The sequence below is a fragment of the Mycena indigotica genome (genome assembly GCF_014461135.1).
Source record: "Mycena indigotica strain 171206Taipei chromosome Unknown Mind.scaff0013, whole genome shotgun sequence".
NCBI classification, from domain to species: Eukaryota; Fungi; Basidiomycota; class Agaricomycetes; order Agaricales; family Mycenaceae; genus Mycena; species Mycena indigotica.
This window is the reverse complement of record NW_023503012.1, coordinates 2615242-2637706: the sequence shown is the minus strand read 5'-3', so window position 1 is coordinate 2637706 and position 22465 is coordinate 2615242. Positions and strand designations below refer to the sequence as shown.

The 22465-nt window shown below is 52.3% G+C and overlaps 1 protein-coding gene across 1 annotated transcript; it reads left to right on the top strand.

Moving 5' to 3' along the window:
* Positions 1–21865: 21865 nt before the first annotated feature.
* Positions 21866–22256, top strand: MIND_01289700 (Cytochrome P450; the record flags this gene model as incomplete). The annotated part of the gene is made up of 3 exons (XM_037369361.1): positions 21866–21893; positions 21954–22027; positions 22077–22256. The coding sequence occupies 3 exons, from the start codon at positions 21866–21868 to the stop codon at positions 22254–22256; spliced, it is 282 nt and encodes a 93-aa protein (XP_037214567.1).
* Positions 22257–22465: the final 209 nt, after the last annotated feature.

The following is a 22465-nucleotide window of genomic DNA, read 5'->3' as shown; positions in this document are numbered from 1 at the left end:
ACTCCACTCCGATCGCGGAGGGGAGTTCTGGAGCGAGGAATTTGACCAGCACCTTGCAAAACAAGGCACAGAGCGTGGCTTTACAGTCCACGACACTCCCGAGCACAACGGCATCGCAGAGCGATTAAATCGCACGCTTTTGGGAGCGCGTTCGCGCGATGCTACACGGGAGTGGGTTGCCCAAGTTTTTGTGGGGTGAAGCAGTTGCCCATGCGGTCTATTTGAAGAACCGCTTGTCGACGCGCGCGCTGGACGGAAAGACGCCGTTTGAGGCCGTCTACAACAAGAAACCCAACTTGGCGAAGCTCCCCGATTTTGGAGCGCGAGTTTGGGTACACGACGACAAAGCTGGAAAGCTTGACATGCACGCGAAGGAGGGCCGATGGGTGGGGTATGATGAAGCTAGCAGCGGCCACAGGGTTTACCTTGAAGGGAAGCGCACTGTTGCAGTTGAAAGAAGTGTTAAATTTCACAGCAATGGTGCCAACATACCTTTCCCAGACGATCTGCGGATTGAGGGGGAGGATGAAGACGATTCTGGCAATCAGCCATCGTCTGGTGTTTTAAAAACGACCACGCACCTTATTCCCGCTGCTCAACCCACTCAAACGACACCATCCTCTTCGGCACAAACCCCGGTGAAGGTGGAGAGCACAACGCCGCCACTGACACCACCGCTTTCATCGGCAAAACCCCTTCTGGCAGCATCACCATCCATCCCTCGTCTCCGCCAGCAGCTGGCTCGTACCGACCCCCTTGGACCCGACTTCGAAGGCGAAGGAGGTGCAGAAGAAGGTGGGATTGGTGGGTTGCGGCGAGGAACACGAGAGCGAAAGCAAGCGACTAGGCAACCGATTAGCGGCAAGGACTATCTCCAGCAGGGAAGAGCTGACGACGCACCCGATGTGGCAGCTAGCGCCGAGCTCTCTGACGACTGGGAGATGGTGGATGTGCTGGAGCACCACCTCGCTGCTGCCGCGTCGACTGCTGAGGCTTTGGACCCATCGTGGGAGGAGGCAAAAGGCCGATCCGACTGGCCGCATTGGCAAGCGGCGATCAACGCGGAGTTAGAAGCACTCAAGGCCGCCGGCACTTGGTCTGTCGTCCCACGACCACCTAGCCGCAACATCGTCGATTGCAAGTGGGTTCTTCGAATCAAGAAGAATGCCGCCGGTGAGATCGAAAAATACAAGGCTCGTTTGGTTGCTCGCGGATTCACACAGGTACACGGCGTTGATTACTACGAAACATTCGCGCCGACCGCAAAAATTGCCTCCATCCGACTCATTCTCGCCATTGCTGCCCGCAACAACTGGGATATTGACATGTTCGACTTCCACAGCGCCTACCTTAACGGAGAACTTGATGCCAATGAAGAAATATATATGGAGCAACCACCTGGCCACGAATTTGCCGATCGCGCAACACACGTCTTGAAACTTGCCAAGGCGTTGTACGGCTTGAAGCAGGGAGGACGAAAATGGTATGAGACATTATCACGTTGGCTATCAGAGCTAGGGTTTACACAGTGCGCATTCGATCGCGCTGTCTTTTATGCTCGCGACAACAACGAGCTTACTATCCTAGCTATACACGTCGACGACTCTACCATCACCTCCACTTCCCCCACTCTTCTGCGTGAATACAAAGCACGCATCGGCGCCAAATTCAAAATCACTGACCTAGGGCCAATCAGCTGGCTGCTGGGCATCGAAATCCGCCGTGACCGTGAAGCCCGCACCATCTCACTCTCCCAAGAATCCTACATCGAGTCAATAATTCAGCGCTTCAACTTTTCGGACGCCAAACCCGTCGCAATGCCCATGGATCCGAACATCCAGTTGGGCAACAACCATCGCGCGCTGTCAGTATTACTGACATAGCTGCGATGAAACGCGTCCCATACCGTGAGGCGGTAGGATCGCTTATGTGGGCCGCTGTGGGAACTCGGCCCGACATTGCATTTGCCGTGGGATTACTGTCGAAATTTCTCGACAATCCCGGTCCGGCGCACTGGGAAGCCGTCAAACGGGTCTTCCGCTACTTGGTGGGTACCAAGTCTTTGCGTTTGACTTACGGCGCTGGTAGAACTGGACTCGAAGGATATTCCGACGCGGATGGCATGTCTCAGGAGGATCGACATGCCATCTCTGGCTACGCGTTCATCATAGATGGTGGCGCGGTCTCTTGGAGTTCAAAGAAACAAGAACTCGTCACGCTCTCGACCACGGAGGCCGAGTATGTCGCTCTAACCCATGCCTCGAAGGAGGCTATTTGGTTGCGCTCGCTCATCAGCGAGTTATTCCGCCCTCTTGAACACCCCATCACACTCTATGGCGACAACCAGTCATCAATCGCCCTCGCTCATTCCGACATTGGACAGTTCCATGCGCGAACTAAGCACATCGACATTCGGTACCACTTTATCCGATACGTGCTCGAAAACGGCACGATCCGACTCGTTTACTGTCCCACAGCGGACATGGTCGCCGACTGTCTTACCAAGGCGCTTCCGAGCACGAAAGCAAAGCACTTCGCTGCCGCAATGGGACTGCGTGCGGTTTGAGGGGGAGTGTTGGACGCGGCAAACCCGCACCGCGCCAAGCGGACGCCCTGACGCGTCCTGACGCGTCTACACACGATAGATGGACAACGAACTGCCCAGCTGGGCAGTGCTTATATATTCAATGGCGCTCGCAACGCGCCCGTCTCATTTCCACTCTTACTTACTCATGTGTGTTACCTATGACTGTCCAGTTGAATTTGTATTTAAGTAGTCCTAGAATTACAATATACTCTAGTTCTTTCCTCTCCCTTTTGTCCCCGTTCAACACTTGGCTGGTTGCTGAGAAGGTACTATCAGCAGTTCGGCGCGATCATTGTGGTCAAGGAGGAAAAGAGTTGTGAGCATGTCACATTTGCTTCTTGATCTTTTTGACGATTGTCGATTCCGTGATATGGCGCCTGTAGCCCTCCCACTCGAACTCTGGCTCGAGATCCTCTCCGAAAGCGCACGAGTATCTGCATTCCGTGCCTTCTGCCAACTTGCCCTTATCAATCGTGAATTCGCCGAGCTCTCCCACCCCCTTCGATTTGCCACCTTCCGCTTTCACCCTTACGCGGTCACCTATCGGACAAGGGCCGTCAATACGCCGACCATACCTTCTCCCGCAGAAAAGCTTATTTCGGAGGGCATGGAACGCCTCGAGTTCTTTGCGTCAACGGCGATCGCGCTGCATGTACGCAAGTGCATTCTCCGTCCATGACGAGCAACTTCCGACGGACTAGAATCCCGTTTCACGATGTCAGAAGACCCATACCTTCTGCTCTCTGCCTTCCTCGACCGCCTGCCGTACTTCCATAATCTCCAGTGCCTGCGGCTCCAAGAACTCAACTTGAAATGGTCGCATATCGACAGCCTCCCTCGCTTAAAGAGACTGGAGGTTCATGGTGGCAACTTTCTGGCGGATATTCAACACTGTCCGAAGCATTTGATACACAGGCTGGCTGTGGACGATTTCTGGGTGGCTGATATTGGCTCCCAGCCCAACTTATTCGGCCGTTGGATGAGACTTCTCAACCCATCAACACTGCGCTCTATCTTCGTAGGCTGCGAAATTGCAGATTTGGATGCAGTTTTCCCTCTGGTCACCGATATTACCCTCACTCCCCTGCAGACAATAAGTATGAAGCAAATCACAGAATTCCTGTCCGTATTCCCCGCCCTTACTAGTTTCCATACGCAAGTTCTATTCATGGTGTTCGACGAGCCACCGCCGACAACACCACATCTCATTCTGCCCAGCCTCTCCACGCTGACGCTAACATCCATAAACACACCTTTTGAACTTCTCAGATATGTGGCGCTACCGCGGCTCACACATCTCAAAGTGCCACTCTGTATGCTGGACACCTTTGTCGATGGTATGCCCTCCATGTGTATGTCCGTGGCCGCCACTATCACTCGTCTGCACATCCGACTTCTCTTGGAAATGTTTCTGGATGATATTCCATACGACAAACTCCGCACTATTATAACCTCCTTCTCTGCCCTCGAAATACTCGACATGGAGTTGGTCTGCAGCTTCAAAGACACCAACGCTATCCACCTCAATCCTCTGGTGTGTCGAATCTAATATTCCCCAGTTCATCCCAGCTAATTCAAGTTGTCTCTCTCGCTAGCTAGCAGACCTTTTTATAGGCCTCCCCAACCTCCCCCCATCTCCCTCTTGCGCTCGAGCGTATGGCGCTGCACTGTACATTCAGCAACAGTCGGGACACTGACATCTACCCACGGGGCGAGCACCACTCTGCTGGTGAGACGGGTTCCTTACTCGCCGATGCCCGCCGCGAGCTTTCCCAGCGCTGCCCCAGCCTTCGAGACGTCTTCATCGACGGTGCCCTCTTCGGCTACTGGTGGCGCGCGGCATCGAGTGGTATAGAATGCGAAGACTTTATCGACAATTCAGGTGGGATTAACTCGCTCTTTGTTAGCCAACTTTCTTACTTCTGCCACAATAGCCGACTCACAGAACGGAAAAGCTTTACAGGAGCTCAGGGAGCGCTCGTGGGCAGCCAACGGACGGGTGTATTATGAATAAGGCACTTCTGCACAAAAGGTCTGACGGTGACACGGGGAAAAAAGAAAGGTGCTGGTTTGTGAAGACTATTTAGACGTCGAGATGCGGGGGCCCGGGGGACTTCGTTGGAGTAGAAATATGTGCTTTATCATCGACAGAATTCGAATTGTTCATCGCAAACTCTCCATACATTGCACAAGTCTCGCCTCGGGCATCTCAAGACGTGTTAATTTCCCCAGCTGTCCCCGTCTTTCGCCACTCCCAATAGGCTTCCCGCAATGAACAAGGAGATGTAGTCGTGCTACGTCGGTGTGGCGATGGCATATGCCATTGTCGAGGCTCCGCAACAATGAACCCACACAATAGAAGGAGGACGGGCCCGGGAACACCTACAGCCTCCACCCAGCCTGCCAGGGTTCCGCCGTTTCTGACTCGGGAAAAAGCGGACATATAAGGCTTAGGTCGTATCCCCATGAGATGCGGCTGCGCTACCGCGTATGCCGACCATCTCGGAAAAAAAGTCGAGGATGAGTCCTGAGGGTGAAAGGAATCACCAGCGAAATCCTGTCCAACGACAACCGTCCCGGTCAAAACCACGGGCCGAAAGAAGCCGACCGCCCCGCCTGCCGTCCAGACCTTCCTCCACGCGGTCCCCAGCCCTACAATCGTCCTGCGCCCGCCCGGCTGCTCGTATTGTGGCAATGCGACGCACTTCATTCGCGTCTGCCCGCAGATTGGCAAAGACCTACAAAACGGACTGGTTAGCCGCAACAGCGAAGGCAAAGTGACCTTACCGAATGGCAGGTACCCACCTCGCAACCTAAAACTCCCTTACTTGCGCCAACGCGTCCTGAAATGGCACGCGGAAGCCACGAACGCCCCACAACTCGTTGTCGATGTCTTTTCCCACCCTACCTCTCCCGGCCCGCTTCCCAGCTCCCAGCCCTTCGTATTGAGCGACGAACAGCGTCTGGAGGCGATTGTCATCAAGCAGCGCGTGCTGCAGGCCCGTATGGCGGCGAAAACAAGCAGGAGAGATGAGGGGGGCGGAAGCAAAAGTTAGCACAGCCCTATCGCCGGCGATCAGCGATCACCGCCCGAAGGCCGATCTTTGCACTGATCTCGCCACAACATCCTCGGACAACTTCCCCGAGCGTCCGGCCACCTTCCTGCAAAAATACACACCAACGGCGAGCGACAAGCTTACGTCAACGACCGCAAACACGGGACCGCCTCACACCAACACCCAGTCTCCCCCAGTCGCGTTTACGGTTTTCGACCTCTCCCAGGCATTGTTTCGCCGCGGCGCGTAATGCTGCTTACGCGCAAACGAACCTTGGCATCTCAACGGCCCTCTTCAGCCCGGCTTCAGACGACGATACCATCAGAGTTGGTCAGCAAACCATGACTGCTCCCACCTCTCCAACCACCTTCCCCCTTCACTTCCCGGCGGTTCCAGTGGCCGAACAATTCGACAAAAATGCTTGCATAATTGATACTGATGATCAATTTACTATGCTGAAGCCTCAAACCCCACTTCCAACATACATCTCGTTCGGCACATGATCTTCAGATCACATGATTGGCTCTTACTTCTCATCATCAACCTAATGGCTTCACATATCTCCCATAACCCTTCACCAAGCCTTCCTCTCTTCTCCATCTTCTTGTCAGTGACTGGGGACAGTCACATTTTCAGTTGGGAGGGGATGACAAGCCTTCAGCTTGTTGTTGCTTGTTTGGTCATATTTGTCCATATTTGGTAGTTGTTCCTGATCTCTCCCTTTATGTGTTCCTTAGTTCCTATATGGTTCCTTCTAGTTCCTGTTCCTGTTCCTTCTCCTAGCTCCTAGTTAGTAGTGTATATAAGCCTGTCTCTAGTTTAGTTCCCATAGCATATCAGATAGTTTCCCCCCAGCAGAGTTTCTCTCAGAGTTCAAAGTCTTCCTCTTCTTCCCCCTCTCTGGTTGTGCTGTAGCCTTCGGTTGCAGTTAGAGCAGTTTGAAGGGCTCTTGCTTTTCTTGTTCTTTCTCACACCAGTGAGAAGGCTTGTCACCCTCCGCCAAACAACCATATGATGGACCACGCTACAATGGTGAGAGCGGGGAGGGGTGCCCGGTGAGCTGTGTCCGTCCGCATCTATGTCAGCTGAAGCCGAGCGCGATAGGCCAGCACGCTGGCACGCCCGGGCGTACGTCCGGGCGCGCCTTTTCAAAGGCTGCAGACTCGGGCCTTTGGCGTCCAAGCTGGGCCGGGCGCCAGAGGTGCTCTGGCGGAAGCCCTGGAAGACCTGGTACCAGGTGTGCCAGACAGATTTAGTTTTCCTGATGACTCGCCGCGTCATGCGCAGGACGCAGGTGGTGAAGTGGGGACAGCGAGGCAAGGGGGGGGTCGCACTGGGCGTCGCCCGGCGTGCTGTTGATGGGGGGCGAACGGCTAGCGTCGTGTCGGGCCGGGACTGCCCAGGGCTCGCGCGAAAGCGGTATTGCAGATGGAGGCGGGGGATGCGGGCCACGCGGCGTCCGTTGGCCGGGGAAACTGGACTCACGGTTGTGGTCGTCGGAAACTGGGTGGAGGGCTTGAGCTGAGCACTGAGAACTTGTTAGGTATACCCTTGCATGTAGAATGTAGATCTTCAATATACACTCAGTTTCTGACCCTTATGCTCTGAAATTAAGGTTTTTCAAACTCCGTTGATGGGATCAAAGTTAGCACCAAAAGCGCTGAACTCCCTTCCCCCCACAAACCAGTTCTCCTTCACTCTTGTCATCCACAAGGGTACGCATGGCGCGATGATAGGCGGTTGACAGCTCACGAAAGCTGACCGCGCGCCTGCTCACGAAGATTGCCAGGGCCCCAAATCAGTGTTAGATGTGTGCTTATATAGGTAAACATGCCAACCATTACCCACTCGACGCCGCTGAAGCTGTCTTTTGTGTCATTGTGATGATAATGACAAAGTAACTGGGGATGTGGGTCAGCAAAAAGAATAGGAGTAGAGTACGTACTCCCCACAAAAACATACTCTTTTTAACCCTTTCCACTGTACAGTGCCTGCACAATCACCAATCCGTCGAGACCCTCCCAACAATCACCTTGGGACAGAGCCTGTGACGCCGCTCAGGCCTTCTGCACTCTACGTTGGCAGTTACAGACAACCAGTATACCCTAGCAGGCAGACCTTTAGAGTTTCTTCTCTTTGGATCCTCCCCTGCTAGGTCGGTCCCTCCGTGTATTTCCTGTAGCTTGTATTCATCCCCTGCTAGCTAGGCTTTCATCGGAATCTCCAGGGTTGCCCTTACAGCAGAAGAAACTCTCTACGGGATTAACCGGTCGAGATTGCCAGGTTTGGTGCTGACTCAGGGACGGGTGACTCAGGCTCGGAGTACAAGTCCGTACCCCCCTCATCACCGCCCCTGCCACTTGACCCTCATCCTCTGCTTTTGTCGTCTTTACACCCGCTATGCTTACCAGAGCTGCTTCGGACGCTGACACGCGCATGGATGCACTTGAGGCAAAACTAGACAACCTCACCAATATCCTCACCCACCTTGCTTCCCAGGCTTCCGCTGCCACACCACCTTCGGTAGCTCCTGAACTGACTTCAGCATCTCCGAATGCCCCCAACACGTATGTGTTATTTGGTGACATTACCGTCGCCTCAAAACTGGTAAACCCCCATTTGCGTTTAACGGAGATTGCAAACACGGCCATGCATTCCTATATGCAGTCAGGCCTTACACTGGCTTGCCCTGGAGGCCTTCGTGGTCAACGGAGAGCTGAGCGAAGAAAAGGCCGTCCGCTACGCTATGTCCTATATGGCGGAGGGACCTGCTCAGCAATGGGCGGAGCATCATGGGAGCAAAACCCCCTTCCCCTTCCCTCTGTGGAACCTATTCCTCTCCGAGTTCCACCTTCGGTTCGTTGAGGAGAACGAGCAAGACCTTGCGCTCGGCGCTCGCTAAGCTGGAAAGTGCAGGTTATCACATGGGAACACGAGATGTCTACGGATATACCGATGACTTCGAGGACTTGATGGACCTCACTGGCTTCAAGGATGAGTTGGTTCAGGTGACCAAGTACCACCACGGACTTGACCCTTTGATTAACAATAGTGTCACATCCTTGAATGACCCCCCAGACCTCCGTGACTACCTCTCGGGCTTTCCGACAATACAAGGCCCTGGTCCACGCGAAGCTCATCAAAGGAACAACCCCGTGGATGCCTTTGGGGGGCTCTGTGTGGTGCATTCCCTATCGCCTATTTGGCAACTCCGTTCCCCATCCGCCCAGTGGCTGCACCTGTGCCGCCTGTGGCCTGCGCCCCCGTCTCGGTACCTCTGGCTCCCGTCCCAATGGAGCTGGATCGTACTAGGGCTCATGAGTTATTGTCAGTCAGGTGTTAAAATGAATCACAAAAAGACTTATTGTTGTAGAGTGCAGAGTCAATAATACTTTTATTACAGCATGCTTAATGTATTTCAGTTAATTAATATAATCACTCATGTGATCCAAGTGACACAAACAATAAATAAACACTTTTTCTCATACAGGAAATATATAAGTACTTATATTGAGGCACTAATATAAATAGATTACATCACAATGGACAAGACAGTGGCTACACAGGAAAAAAAGTTGTATATTTGGATTCTGAGTTCCCATTTGATCTAGGGGCTTTGGCAATTTGGCGGTTTAGGGTTTAGGAGGTGGAGTAGGTGGGATTGACTCCAACTCAGGCCTGATGTCAAGCACTACACTTGAAGCCATGCCTATCTCTGCATCTGACACCATTTCGGAGGTCTTCACTGACAAGCTTTCCCTGCCAGGCCTCTTGCGGGTGAGCCACAGGTGCTGGAATATCATCTGCCACTCTGCCCGTGCCTCTGCGCTAAGCCCAAAAAAGACAAAGAATACTGCACTGCCAACTGGCCACACCCACCAGAAGACATACAGCTCCATCAGGTCATGATCTTCAAAATCTGCAAGGTGATATGGCCAAATAGCACCAAAGCCAGCATGCACATCAGCCCATGATGTCCATGGCTGCAGCCCTTCTTCAGCAAATCCATCGCGAACAATGGAGGCATCTATAGCAGTAGCAATAGTGGTGATGGTGCCAATGACAAGGGTGATAATAACCAGACGAACAAAGAACTTGAAGGTCATGAAATACTTGCTTCCAGGCCTGGTCCTGTAGGACTCGATATGCTGCCGGGCAGTGCGGCCCCGCATATAAATCTTGTACAAGGTGCAGGCAGAGTATGCAGGGGAAAGAAGTGCAGTGATAAAGACAGTTAGGTTAAGGATAAGAATTGATGGCCATGAGAAATAGATAGCATGTTGGCACCCAATGTCTTCAATGAGGTCAAAGCGGTGGCCCTGGAAAATGATATCTAATATGGTATTAGTACTGGTAGGCCAACAGTTAGCAGATCAAAGAAGAGACACACGAAGAGCCATAATGACAATAGGTATTGCCCAGCACAGCCAGATGTCGATCAACCAATCATGAAGGGGACGCTTAGTCAGCTCATATCCAGACACAATTCTGTATAGCCGTCGGGAAAGGCACAAGCAGCATCCTGGCAGACCTATCTCTGCTCCCAAGAGTAGCTTTGTACCTGCCATGCATTATGTATCAGCTCTGAAAGCAGAGCATGACCCACTGATATCACACCACACCTTCGCCGGCAGCCCCCGTGGGTCTACATTTCCATCCCACACTGCTGCACCCACACCATCTATGAGGTTATGCATTGACAGCCAGGCAATCATTGACAGTGTTGGGAAGCTCCGCATGCGCCAGTGGTGTGGCACTGTTAAAAGGACGAGGAGGAGGGCGATGAATGCTGCTGCTGCAAGTGCACTAGGCATGGGAGACGGGCGACACGGACATGCTGATAGGGACATGCCTTTTAGCTCCCTTGCCGTCTCCTGGCAATGGGCAAGAACACTGGGAGATGATCAGAAACAGATCAGGAAGGTGCGAGAAGGGATCAACACAAACCAGACAGCGTGTATGCATCGGAGGGATGTACATCTTTCTCCCGGAGAAGCTCAATGCCACCAGGCTTCCACTGGCTGCTACACTATGGGTAGAAGAGAGTTCCCGCAATCCTGCGGAAATCTTGACTCACAGTGTTGAGAATTGTCTGCGCCGATCATAGACACTCGCGAAGATTGAGCCTAAGCCAGATAGATTGTTGTAAGGCTCTTGTTAGCGACATCATGATCTGCATGGAAGTGCGGAGATAAGATGGGAGCGTGGGACCATGACTTATGGAGACACTGGTTCAGTTTGGACTACAGAACTTCGAAGTACACTGTGATTTTCTTTAGATAAGTACAGACAGTTGTAGCATGGGCCGGTGGGCATCCTCAGCTCCATCGGCCCACACAGTGGAGGAATGTATTCAGCGCCGCAGCACCGCCTCCTCCCCCAGGGCCCACAACTAATACACCTGTGTTCACAGAGCATGATCGAGCGCGAACAAGAAACACTAACATGTTAGTTCCTTTTGAGACAATATTGATACGTTAAGTCAACGGTAAGTACAGCGCTATACAACCAATACTAGAATTACCAGATACACCCCCATTATTGATACCAAGACAACCCGCCTGCGATAAATACACCCATCGTCATCGATATTTTTTTGCCACATCAGCAGATTCAGGCATCATACTACCGTCTATCAGCACCCCCCCCAACAAATGAAACAAATCACTCACCACGACCTGCATCCCGCCGGGAAACGCGCTCGTCGTCCCGTACGGCCGTCAGATACACCGTCTTTTCCGTCTGCGTCTCCCCACCCACCTCGGCGAACCCCGCGAGCCGGCCCGCGCTGCCCGCCGCGGCGGCGCACGTTATTGAGCGCGAACACCGCGCGGAGGGCCTGCACCGCCGCGAGCTGCTCGAAGTCGACGTCCCTCTAACGACGCGGAAAAGCCGTAGGCCGCGGCGGGGCGGGATATGTTGACCGTCAACGGGTCGGGGAAGTCGGCCGGCTGCATGAAATGTGAGAAGGAGAAAGCGGAGGGAAGGAGAGCGTACGTTGCAGTACGCGTTCGCAAGGCTGCCGAAGAATTAAGTAGGCGCGGTATAAGTTGCGCAGGCGATGGTCGGGTCGATTGAGCCACAGAGGATATGCTTGTGGAGTTATATGGCCGTCAAATTGAGAGCGAAAAAGGTAATGTGACCGATGTGACCGATGTGACATTATCGCAAGGGGAGAGGAAAGGCGGGTCATGAGGAGGAAACCGAAGCCGAAAGCTGGCGATATATGACGGGGGAGGTTGACACAAAGTCAAGGTGAGGTTGTAGAGGTTTTTGGGGGTCGGGTGTCATGTTAGGCATATGCGGAGGAGAAACACGGTGGGAGATGACAGGATATATTCAACAAGGAAAGTGTTGGCTATCTGAATCGGTTGGACACATGGTTGCGAGGCAATCAAGTGATAACTTGAAATGGACAGCTAGGTAGCCGTAAGAGACCAAAATAATGAGGCAAGAGCGAACACGGACTCACTAAGAATGTCGGTCCACCAAGCAGTTAATCCACTGCTTATTCGTTCTTCGCAGTCCTATACAAGAAGTAGCGTGGGAACCGCTTTACACGTAGCGGGAAGTCGACTTCGGCGAGGCTATTCGCTGGACAAACACAATTGCGTCTTGAGTGTTCCCTTCTCTCTGGTGGTGCGACCATGTTGGGGTTTGGGGAGCCTCTCTGTTTGATTTTGGCATCTTTCATGCTCCTCTCCAAGACGAAGGGTGAGGATTTCGGCCTTCAGCGTGTTTGAGCGTGTTTGGCGGGTGAGGAGTAAAAGGCAGGGAAACGAGGATGATGGTGTTGGAGGAGACGGCGAAATACTCGGTCAATTAGACGAAGCGGTGTATATGAGTCAACTGAAGATGTTCGAGCTGAGACTCAGAGCAAGCGTGGAGAAGAAAGTAGCGCAGACAGACCTTCAAGCCCAGTAGTTCCGTCTCCACTCATGCTTCCACTCTCCGCGGGAAGCCGCTCTGGTATGTCCTTCGACTCATCCCTTGGTTTTGTTTTAGGCAGAGTGACAGAGTCTTGTCATTGGAGATGCTGCGGGTACAGTTTTCAAAAAGAAAGCCGGCGCCGTCTACACAGAGCGCTCAGAACGGTGTTGGATATAGCATAATATGAGGTCTCACCAGATCTTGGCTGGTTGCTGAGAAGGTACTATCAGCAGTTCGGCGCGGTCATCGTGGTCAAGGAGGAAAAGAGTTGTGAGCATGTCACAACAGCAGTTTAGTCCTTGATCTCTTCGACGATTGTCGATTCCGTGCTATGCCTGCCGTAGCGCTCCCACCAGAGCTCTGGCTCGAGATCCTATCCGAAATCGCAGGGGTATCCCGCTCCTATGATTTCTGCCAACTTGCATTCATCAATCATGAATTCGCCGAGCTCTCCCGCCCCCTTCGATTTGCCACCTTCCACTTTCACCCTTATGCGATTGTCAACCCGACGATGGGCACCGATCCGCCGACCATGCTTCTCCCTTCCGTAGAGCTCCTCTCGAAGAACATGGAACGGCTCGAGTTCTTTGCATCAACTGCGATCGCGCCGCATGTGCGCAAGTGCATTCTCCGTCCATGGCGAGCGGCTTCCAACGCGCTGGGTTCGATGTCAGACGACCCATACCTTCTGCTCTCTGCCTTCCTCGACCGCCTGCCACACTTCCATAATCTCCAGTTTCTGCAGCTTGAGGACCTTGACTTGAAATGGTCGCATATCGACAGCCTCCCTCGCTTAAAAAGACTCGAGGTCCATGGTGGCACCTTGGAGGGGGAGATCAAAGACTGTCCAAAGCGTTTGATACACACGCTGGCCGTGCAGGATTTCTGGGTCGCTAATACCTTATCCGGCCCTTGGATGGCACTTCTCGATCCATCAAGACTGACCTCAGTCTTCGTAGGCTGTGAAATGGTAGACACGGAGTTGGATGCAGTTTTCCCTTTTGTCACCGACATTAGCCTCACTCCCCTGCAAGGAACGAGCATAGGACAAGTCACACGGGTCCTCTCTGCATTCCCCGCCCTCACTACTTTCCGCCTTCAAGTTCTATTCTTGGCCCCCGACGGGGCCCCGTCGACAAATTTCATTTTGCCAAGTGTCTCCACGCTAACGCTAACTTCCCTAAACTCACCTTTTGAACTTTTTCAATACATGGCGCTACCGCGGCTCACACATCTCAAAGTCCCGCTCTGTATGCTGGAGTCCTTTGTCGCCGATATGCCGTCCATGCATACTTCCGTGGCCGCCACTCTCACCTGTCTCCACGTTCGACTTCACCTGGAGATGTTTCTGGATGATATTCCATACGACAAACTCAACGCCATTGTGCCCTCCTTCTCTGCCCTCGAGATACTCGACATGGAGTTAGTCTGCAGCTTCAAAGACAACAACGCTATCCATCTCAATCCTCTCGTGTGTCCAATCTAATATTCCCCTAGTTCATCCCAGCTAATTGTCTCTCCCCGCTAGCCAGCAGACTTCTTTATCGGCCTCCCCAATCTCCCCAATCTCCCTCTTAGGCTCGAGCGTATGGCGCTGCACTGTACATTCAGCTACAGTCTCTACCCGCGGGGCGAGCACCACTCTGCTGGTGAGGCGGGCTCCTTACTCGCCGATGCCCGCCGTGAGCTTTCCCAACGCTGCCCCAGCCTTCGAGACGTTTTCATCGACGGTGTCCTCTTTGGCTACTGGTGGCGCGCGGCATCTAGTGCCAGTGGTATAGAATGCGAAGACTTTATCGACAATTCAGGCGAGAACAAGTTTCTTTTGCTCAGTCAAGTTTCTTACTTCTGCTATAATAGCCGCCTCACGGAACGAAACTGCTTTACAGGAGCTCAGGAAGCGCTCGTGGGCAGCCAACGGACGGGTGGATTACATATAAGGTGGTTCTGCACAAAATGTCTGACGGTAACACGGAAACAGGAAAGGTGCTGGTTTGTGAAGACTGTTGCGACGTGAAGATTGGGGAGGTATTTTGTTGGAATAGGGAAACACGCTGTATGATCGAGAGTATTCGAATTATCGCCAAATCTTCCGCATATAATTTGTATCCTGCGCCAAAAATGTTAGTGCGACCAAAAGCAAGAACAAACGCCACATACGTTGTACAAGTCTTGCCACACAAGTCTCGCCTCAGAATTAACGCCCCTGCCGGGCGCGTCTCCCCACCTTCCAGCAGGTCTTCCGCAATGGAGGAGACGATGTAGTTGTGCTACCCTGTATGGTGATGACATGGGTCAAGGCTCCGCATCAACGAACCCGCACAATGAAAGGAGGGTGGGTGGAATACAGGAAATAGTGACCCCGACAGCCTCCCAACATTTTGCTGTCGTTGCTGGCTCAGATGACGGCGATAATACCAAGAGTGGGATGGCTTGTGGCACGAGAGATGACTCTGCCGCTGGCAAAGCTCGCCACCGGAGTAAAAAAGTCGATTATGAGGGTGAAGGGATCACCTGCGAAATGGTGTCCAACGAGGACCTTCCCGGGCAAAACCACGGGCAGAAAGAATTGATTAGGCGCAGAATACGTCCGCGGAGACGGAGGTCCGGTCGATTAAGCCACAGAGACTATGTGTGTAGAGTTATATGGTCGCCAAATCAAGAGCAAAAAGCGTGACGTGACCAATGTGACGCTATTCGCAAAGGGAGACGAAAAAAGCTGGTCATGGCGAAGAAATAGAAGCCGAAAGCGGACAATATATAATGAGGGAGGTTGACACAACGTAAATGTGAGGTTGTGCATCTGTTTTCTGCGCCCGGGTCCGTTCGGCAGATGTAGCTTGAAGGCTTCCACAGAAAAGCGGCGGTCGGGTGTCATGTTACGCATATGCGGAGGGAAAACGCGGAGGGAGACGGCAGGATAGGGTCAAGGAGTTTGTGAGCGCCAACTCCAGAGATGAGTGCCCGCGTTGTGCTGAAGTGGAAATGATATTCAAGAACGCCGAGACGAGGGCCCATTCTATCCTCCTTGAATGCCGAATCGCTCTCCCGAGCGACGATACAACAAGGCAGAGCAGCAACTTTATCCTCCGTCGATCCTCTCCAATTATCTGCTGTGGTGACTTTCGCGAATTCGAATGGAGCAAGCTTTCAGCCTGCCCCGTCCACCAGCAGCAACCCCTCGGAGTTCGTTAATCTGCGCCAATGAAGATTAGTCCACTGTGCAAGGCCGAGAGGCTCAAGCGGTAAAGCTAGCTTCAAGTTGATGACGGTGTCAATGTAGAAAACACTGCAGACAAGATCATAGACACGCACCAATTGCGCACCAATGGCCCGCATACCATATATTATATATGCTAACACTCTGCTCCGTCGATGGTTACTGCGCCCTGGGTCGTGTCTTTCTTCTGGTTGCTGTGGGTAGGAGATAGCGAGTGGAAGTCAAAAGGAGAGGAGTAACGCGGAGTAACGCCGGTTACTCCTCTCTTACTCCTCTCGCCCGTTACTCCTCTCGTGCCCGTTACTCCTCTTTCCTTTCCATTTCCACGCCGAAGCTTACACGGGGTTACACTCATCATCCAACTTGCAACACCTTCCGCTTGGAATGACCGAGCCTCCGCCAAAACGAAAGCGTTCAGACTCTGAAGACGCTATTGACCTTCAAGCTGATGCTCTTGGCGAGGTCAACGTTGTCCGGTCTGAAGTGTGGTTCGATGATGGAAATATTATCATTGAAGCACATAAGGTGCACTTCCGAGTCTTTCGTAGCCAACTAGCGGTGCACTCCTCGACTTTCAAGGCTCTGGTGGATTGTGTTCCACCCCCCACGATTCTGGTTGTGCCAGACAATCCCGTTGATCTGGACTACGTCTTCAAACGTCTGTTTTATCAGTATGTGGCTTTCAATGCATGGCACCAATTCCAAAGCTAATGATGTCGACTATACTCCCCAGTCATTATCCGGACAAAGACCCCCTGCCGTTTCCTGTCATCGAAGCCTTTGCTCGTATTGGAAAGAAATACCAGATAGATTGGCTCTTCGACAGCGCCATGGAGCGCCTGACGGCCGCATATCCATCCACACTCGACAAATGGCTGGACTCGGAACGTGTCAACGCCTGTATTTTGCCCGATCCGGACACCCAATCAGCCTTAGCGACCGTACATAACCGAGCACTCGACGTCAGTGTCCTTGCACGAAATCTGGATCTGCCGCAGCTGCTCCCGGCCGCGTTCTGGGTGCTCGCTTCCCCGCGCTACTTCCCGGTCCTCGTCACGCCCAAGGCAGCTTCGCTAACGGAAGCCGACCGTCGGACAATACTCCAGGCAGTCTTTAAGCGTGTGGAGGCGCAGCAACAAACGACCGGGAAATGGATACAAAAGGAGGGCAGCGATGAATGCCAACATCCGTCCACCTGTGCTTTGGCTCGAATGGAGTTGTTCACCTGGCTTTGGAGCCCGATTCCCAATAAAAGCCCTTGGGTTTGGCGGTCTTCCTGGTCCAAAGATCTATGCCGTCCTTGTATTAGTGTTGGAAAGGCCTTACACAAGGAGGGACGGCCAGAATTATGGGAGCGTATCCCATCGTTGTTCAATCTTCCACCTTGGGAAGAGCTACTTAAGGAGGTGAGTTCCAAACTCACATCGGTGTTTGAGTCTTCGAGAGTGCTAATCTTTTCCAGAACTAAAGGGCAGTATTCTGCTATATACTGGGGGGGCTCGACGTATGAATCGATTAGCATAGAGGCAGACGGTACACCCCACGATAGACAGTACACATAAATGACAATAATTGGCGGCGATGGAGAACAATGGAGGGAAATTTGAGGAAAATAGAGTAAAAGTTTCGCAACGAATAGTTATGGTTGAAGGATATCAATAAAAGAATCATCATCAAGAAGAAAAGGCAGAATATGATGAGTGCGTAAGTAGTTGACTCGACTTGATGGAACAAACAGGAGCAGAAACCACGCAGAAACATGAAGGGACTCAGCGGGAGGTCGTTGTATTTGAGTTATTTGGATGAAGGGAGGGGTGCATGGATACAAAGTCGAAAGATGACTGGGCGAGCGAAGAAACCCAGAGACGACCCGCAGTTATCGTGACAAAATGGTCATTGCCGGGGAGAAGTAGTTGTCGAGACGAGGGGGGTTGCATAAGTCTGGTTTCCCAACAGAACTGTAGGAGAATGACTGAGTTTATGAAAAGAGATGAATCGTGTTTACTGACATGCATCTTCCGAATTAGGCAAGTGGCGAAAATTGCGTCGTCTGCCGTGGTGCTTATTCTTCGCAAGTAACGAGAGAACCAGCCATTGGGCCATCATATGCGAGGATCTCTTAAAACAGGTACGGCCGAGGAGTTGCCGCATTTACGACTTCGATTTCTCCAGCAAGAACGACCATTGTGAGGATCCGGACTGCGAATGCCTCTGTGCTACAAGTGGTGGCTTCCCGTTGCATTTTATTGTATATAGAGTCGCAGGAGAAGATGCGACAAGTCCAAGTTGGTTGGTGGGAAAGTCGCCTTCATTCGCCTCGACGGCAGTTGACGCGACAGTTATGGCTAACGAAGATGTCGATGGTAGGATGAGGGGGGTTTTTATGGGGTAAAGATGGGGTCTGTGTTTTCGATTTTCGAGGGCGTAAGGGAATAGATAGTGGCGGGGGTATACAAAAATGCATCGACAGGCGGACATCGGCGGGAATGAAGAAACACGTCGTGGATGGCTGAAAACATGGATATCGAGGTGAAATATTCGTCGTAAAGCATCTGGGCAAGTGTCAGAGAGAAGAATAACAAGGTAAAGAAAAACTTCGACTGACCAAAAAGTCGGTCCAGATTGGGCCAGTGGCCACAGCGGTGAATCTGCTTCTCGTTTGCCTTTGCGCGGTTTCACACGTTTTCGAGGGGTCTGAAGAGGGAATGTAAAAGCTTGAAGATAGCCACAATAGAGTTTGACGCCGTGTCTTTCGGTGAGATGAAGTAAACAGTGGTAGAGAAGAACGGTCCTTGATGTTGCTAAGCACACGCAGCTCCAGAGATTGAGAACAACGCACATGTGGTCCCAGGCTCCCGGACTGCTCACTAGACAGTATCACTTGCGCCTTTCCCCATGTCTGCCCGCTAGCGCTGAAGAGACCGTCCCGGTCTTTGAGGAGTCTTTACTCATCCTTCTAGCATCATTTAAAGCCTCCACGTTGGTGACTGGGTCGAGTCGTCGGCCTTCGGCGTGTCTTGACAGCGGATGGAGGGGAGGAGGAAGATACAAGGACGAATGAAGACAATGGTGGCCGCCGGTGCAAGATAGATTGGCTCAACACTTTAAAGAAGTGGAGGTGAGTTAACTGACGAATACTTTTAAGCCTAAAGAAAGCGCGGAAGGGGGAGTGAGGAGAAAACACACCTTCAAGTCAAGCGTTTCACCAACGCCTCAGTCCTTCATGTATCCGCTGTGGTATGCCGCTATTCGTGCCGAACTGGATGTACCGCAGCGCTAGGTGAAGTCGCGGCCATCCTAAGAGTCGCTGAATTCGTTGGGAATGGTCTGCGTTTCAGTACGGCCGCAAAAACATTGGCACCGGCTATAAATGGATGAAAAAGGATTGGAAGACAGTAAATAGAGAGGCTTAATACGTTGTGGCACGATTTCCTGAGGGTCCAAAAAAGTGTTTGTAGGCTGGGGACGTTCCAGGTGGTGGTTGTCGTCAAGAAGAAGAAGATGTCATGCTGATGAGTCAGCACTTCTCTCTTGCAGCTGACGACGATTGACTCTCACAATTGACTCTGCGGACACAATGTCCCCCTCAAATCTCATGCTCCTGGAAGACCCAAAGCCAGCAAACGACTTTCGATGGGCCGATTTGATCCAATTGAAAGAACTTGAACGTCTCCATGAGAGAGATAGAAGCAGCGCGATAGCTTTCTATTGTTACGCCACTCAATGTCGTCTTTCACGTCCGCGAACGAAGTTTCGCTCCCGAGTGGAGGGAGGACGGACAAGAGCCACAAGACCGCTTCTTCTGTCTTCGGCAACTCATGCCATGCAGGTGTGTTCTCGCGGTCCCGGGCCTACTAAGTATGAGCTCTACAGAACCCGTGCGACCACTGGCAGCTATAAACGAATGGCTCGACGTGGGATAATGGAGTCATCCACCCTCACATGTTATCTGCAATCGTCTTCCTCCTGCTCTCCGCCTACCTCACTCGCGCACTTTTCAACGAGGCCCGTCCGAGTCGGCGGCGCGCAATCCAGCATATCCAAGGCCCACTGCCCAGCTCATGGCTCCTTGGTGCGCTTTCGCTTCACGTTGCTTGTCATCGGGAGCACTAACTCTCACCACCACTAGGCAATCTCGTGGAGCTCCAAATCCCGCAAATCTATGGCGACTTCGAATCCGCCTGTCGCAAGGCATATGGGCTTGTCTACCGGTTCAAGGGCGGGTTTGGTGTAAGTAATCAATAATTCTACCTTGAGCTCATTTCCATTGCAACGCGTTAACTTTACCCTTTCTCCAGCAGGATAGACTCGCAATTTCGGACCCCAAAGCACTTCAATACATTTATAACAGCGCCGCATTTGTGAATACGCCTGCGTATGGGACACTTATCGTCTGGTTGCTCAGCGCGGGCGGCGTCAGCGGCAAAATGGGTACTTTGCGCTGCGCCAATTAGTAAGAGGCTTCGGTTGACTGACTCGATTTGTTCAGGACGGGAGCACCGGGAGCTGCGTTCGGCGCTCAACGTCGGCTTCTCCCCAGCAGCTATACGGAACTATGGAGTGATATTTGAGCGCGTTGCGCAGAAGGTACGCAACAGTCAACGAAAGGAAACCACTATTTAAGCTAGGATGTAGCTTGTGGATCGTTTGGCCGCATGTATGGACGAGAACAAACATGGAGTGGTCGATATCGTCCCTTTGTTGACCAAAGCGGCCCTGGCAAGCATTAGCGAAGGTGAACTGAAGCCGTCAGTCGATATTGATCAGCCGAGACTCAGATAGTATAGCTACTCTAGGAGTACCACTGGAAGAAGTCCCGCCGGAGGTCGTTGAAACCAATCGCCAAATTGTGTGGGTCAAACACATACAATTCTCGAATGCTCTAAGGTAGGCGACATTTGATTTCATCGAGCGTTACTGATGTGATTGATGTGACTGATCTGCACAGCCACGCGCGAAATTTTGGGACGTTTTTTTGACCAAGCGTTAATTGGGCAAGAGGAGGCAATAGAAGTACTTAATGTTTTTTTATGCTACAAATAGTATGAAGTTTGCCTACTCAAGCCTGTGCTGGACCCAGTTTCCAAGCTGGCCACGACATCTTAGCCTCCTGTAAGTCCTCTGCATATGACGGCGGCAAGGTTCGATGTCCGCGGTACTTTTTGTTGGCCCACGCAGCTTCCGCCCCATTGAGCCCACGGGCTTGTCGGAATCCGATTCCAAGCTGGGTTCATGGTGTAGAATGGTTGGTGGATTATGTAGGATGTCAAATACATCATGTTCAGTCTCTTCGTCGCTAGAGCTGTCCAGTTTGCGTCGCTGCAACAAGTTGTGGGTCAATGCCAGTTAAAGAGGAAAAAAGAGAGACCATACTTTGACCTTTTTCTGAGCATGAGCACCCAGATTCAAGACTCTTTTCCTTCCAGCCTTGCGTGGCATGCTGCTTCAGTGGTATGGGTGGACCATAGAGCACGAACGAGTCGGCTACGGCGATAGAAAATGGTGCGAGGTGTGATCACGTGTGCGTGCCGGGATACCACGTGCCGTGACATGTCACGCATTTTAGCGGCGCGAAAGTCCCTCAAATTTTTTTTGGATTCACTCAGGAAGCAAAGGAAAAAAATATGGGACACTTTCCAAAAAAGGAAGTTATAACTCAACATTGGGGATAGTTACAAAAAATCTACAACCAAGGGTCTGTCGGGGGCATTGAATCCTTCAAATTACCGGTTTGACTTTTCCCAAAAGTGTGCCCATTGTGGCAGAGTAGGTAGGCCATCAAATGCCATCAGATCAATCCCATCACTCGATGAAATCAAATGTCGCCTACCTCACTACTACCATAACAGCGAAGAATCCGCCACGCGCAGGCCCGCGCAGCTCATCGTGGACGAAATACTGAACCTCGAGCTTCTGCCCGGCTGGCTGCTGCGCGCCATGCCCAAGTTGGCCATCGGGGAGGTCTTTAAGCGCATCAGGGACCAAGTCCGCTATACCGAGCGGCTTGGTTGGCAAGCAGTGGATAGCTATATGGAGAGGGGACTCGACGACTCGACGCGCTAGAAACCCTCTATGGCGCTTCTCTCTGACAACAAGCAAGGTATGTATTCTCATCATGATAATTACTATGAATAATCAAGTTGGCTGAGCACTGTTGCAGGACTCGGAAATCTGACGGTAGAGAATCTTGTACAGCAAACATCCACGCTGTTCATTGCGGGGCAGGAGACGAGCGTATGGGCTAGCCCAGACGGCATTACCTCAAGCTGATCGTTCAATCTAGGCGATCGCGCTGTCGTGGCTATTCACCGAGCTCGCCCGCAAACCAGCGCTACAGGACGCTCTGCGCACGGAGGCGCTTGAGCTGCGCGCCAAGCAAGTTCCGTTCGAGCAGTACCCGTTGCTCAATGCGGCTATCAAGGCCAGTTACATGGCCCTTACTAAATACCTGCTTTTCAAGTGACTGTCATCGCAGGAAACACTCCGCCTGTATCCGGCCCTCCCAATTATGCATCGGATGGCCGACCAGGACGCCGTCATACCGCTTTCCCAGCCTATCACGACAACGAGCGGCAGCACGGTGGACCATATCGAGGTGTGCAAGGGGCAGCTGCTGGTGCTGTCGATCGGCTCCTTCCAACGGCGAGTTGAATTCATGGTCACCATAGCCAT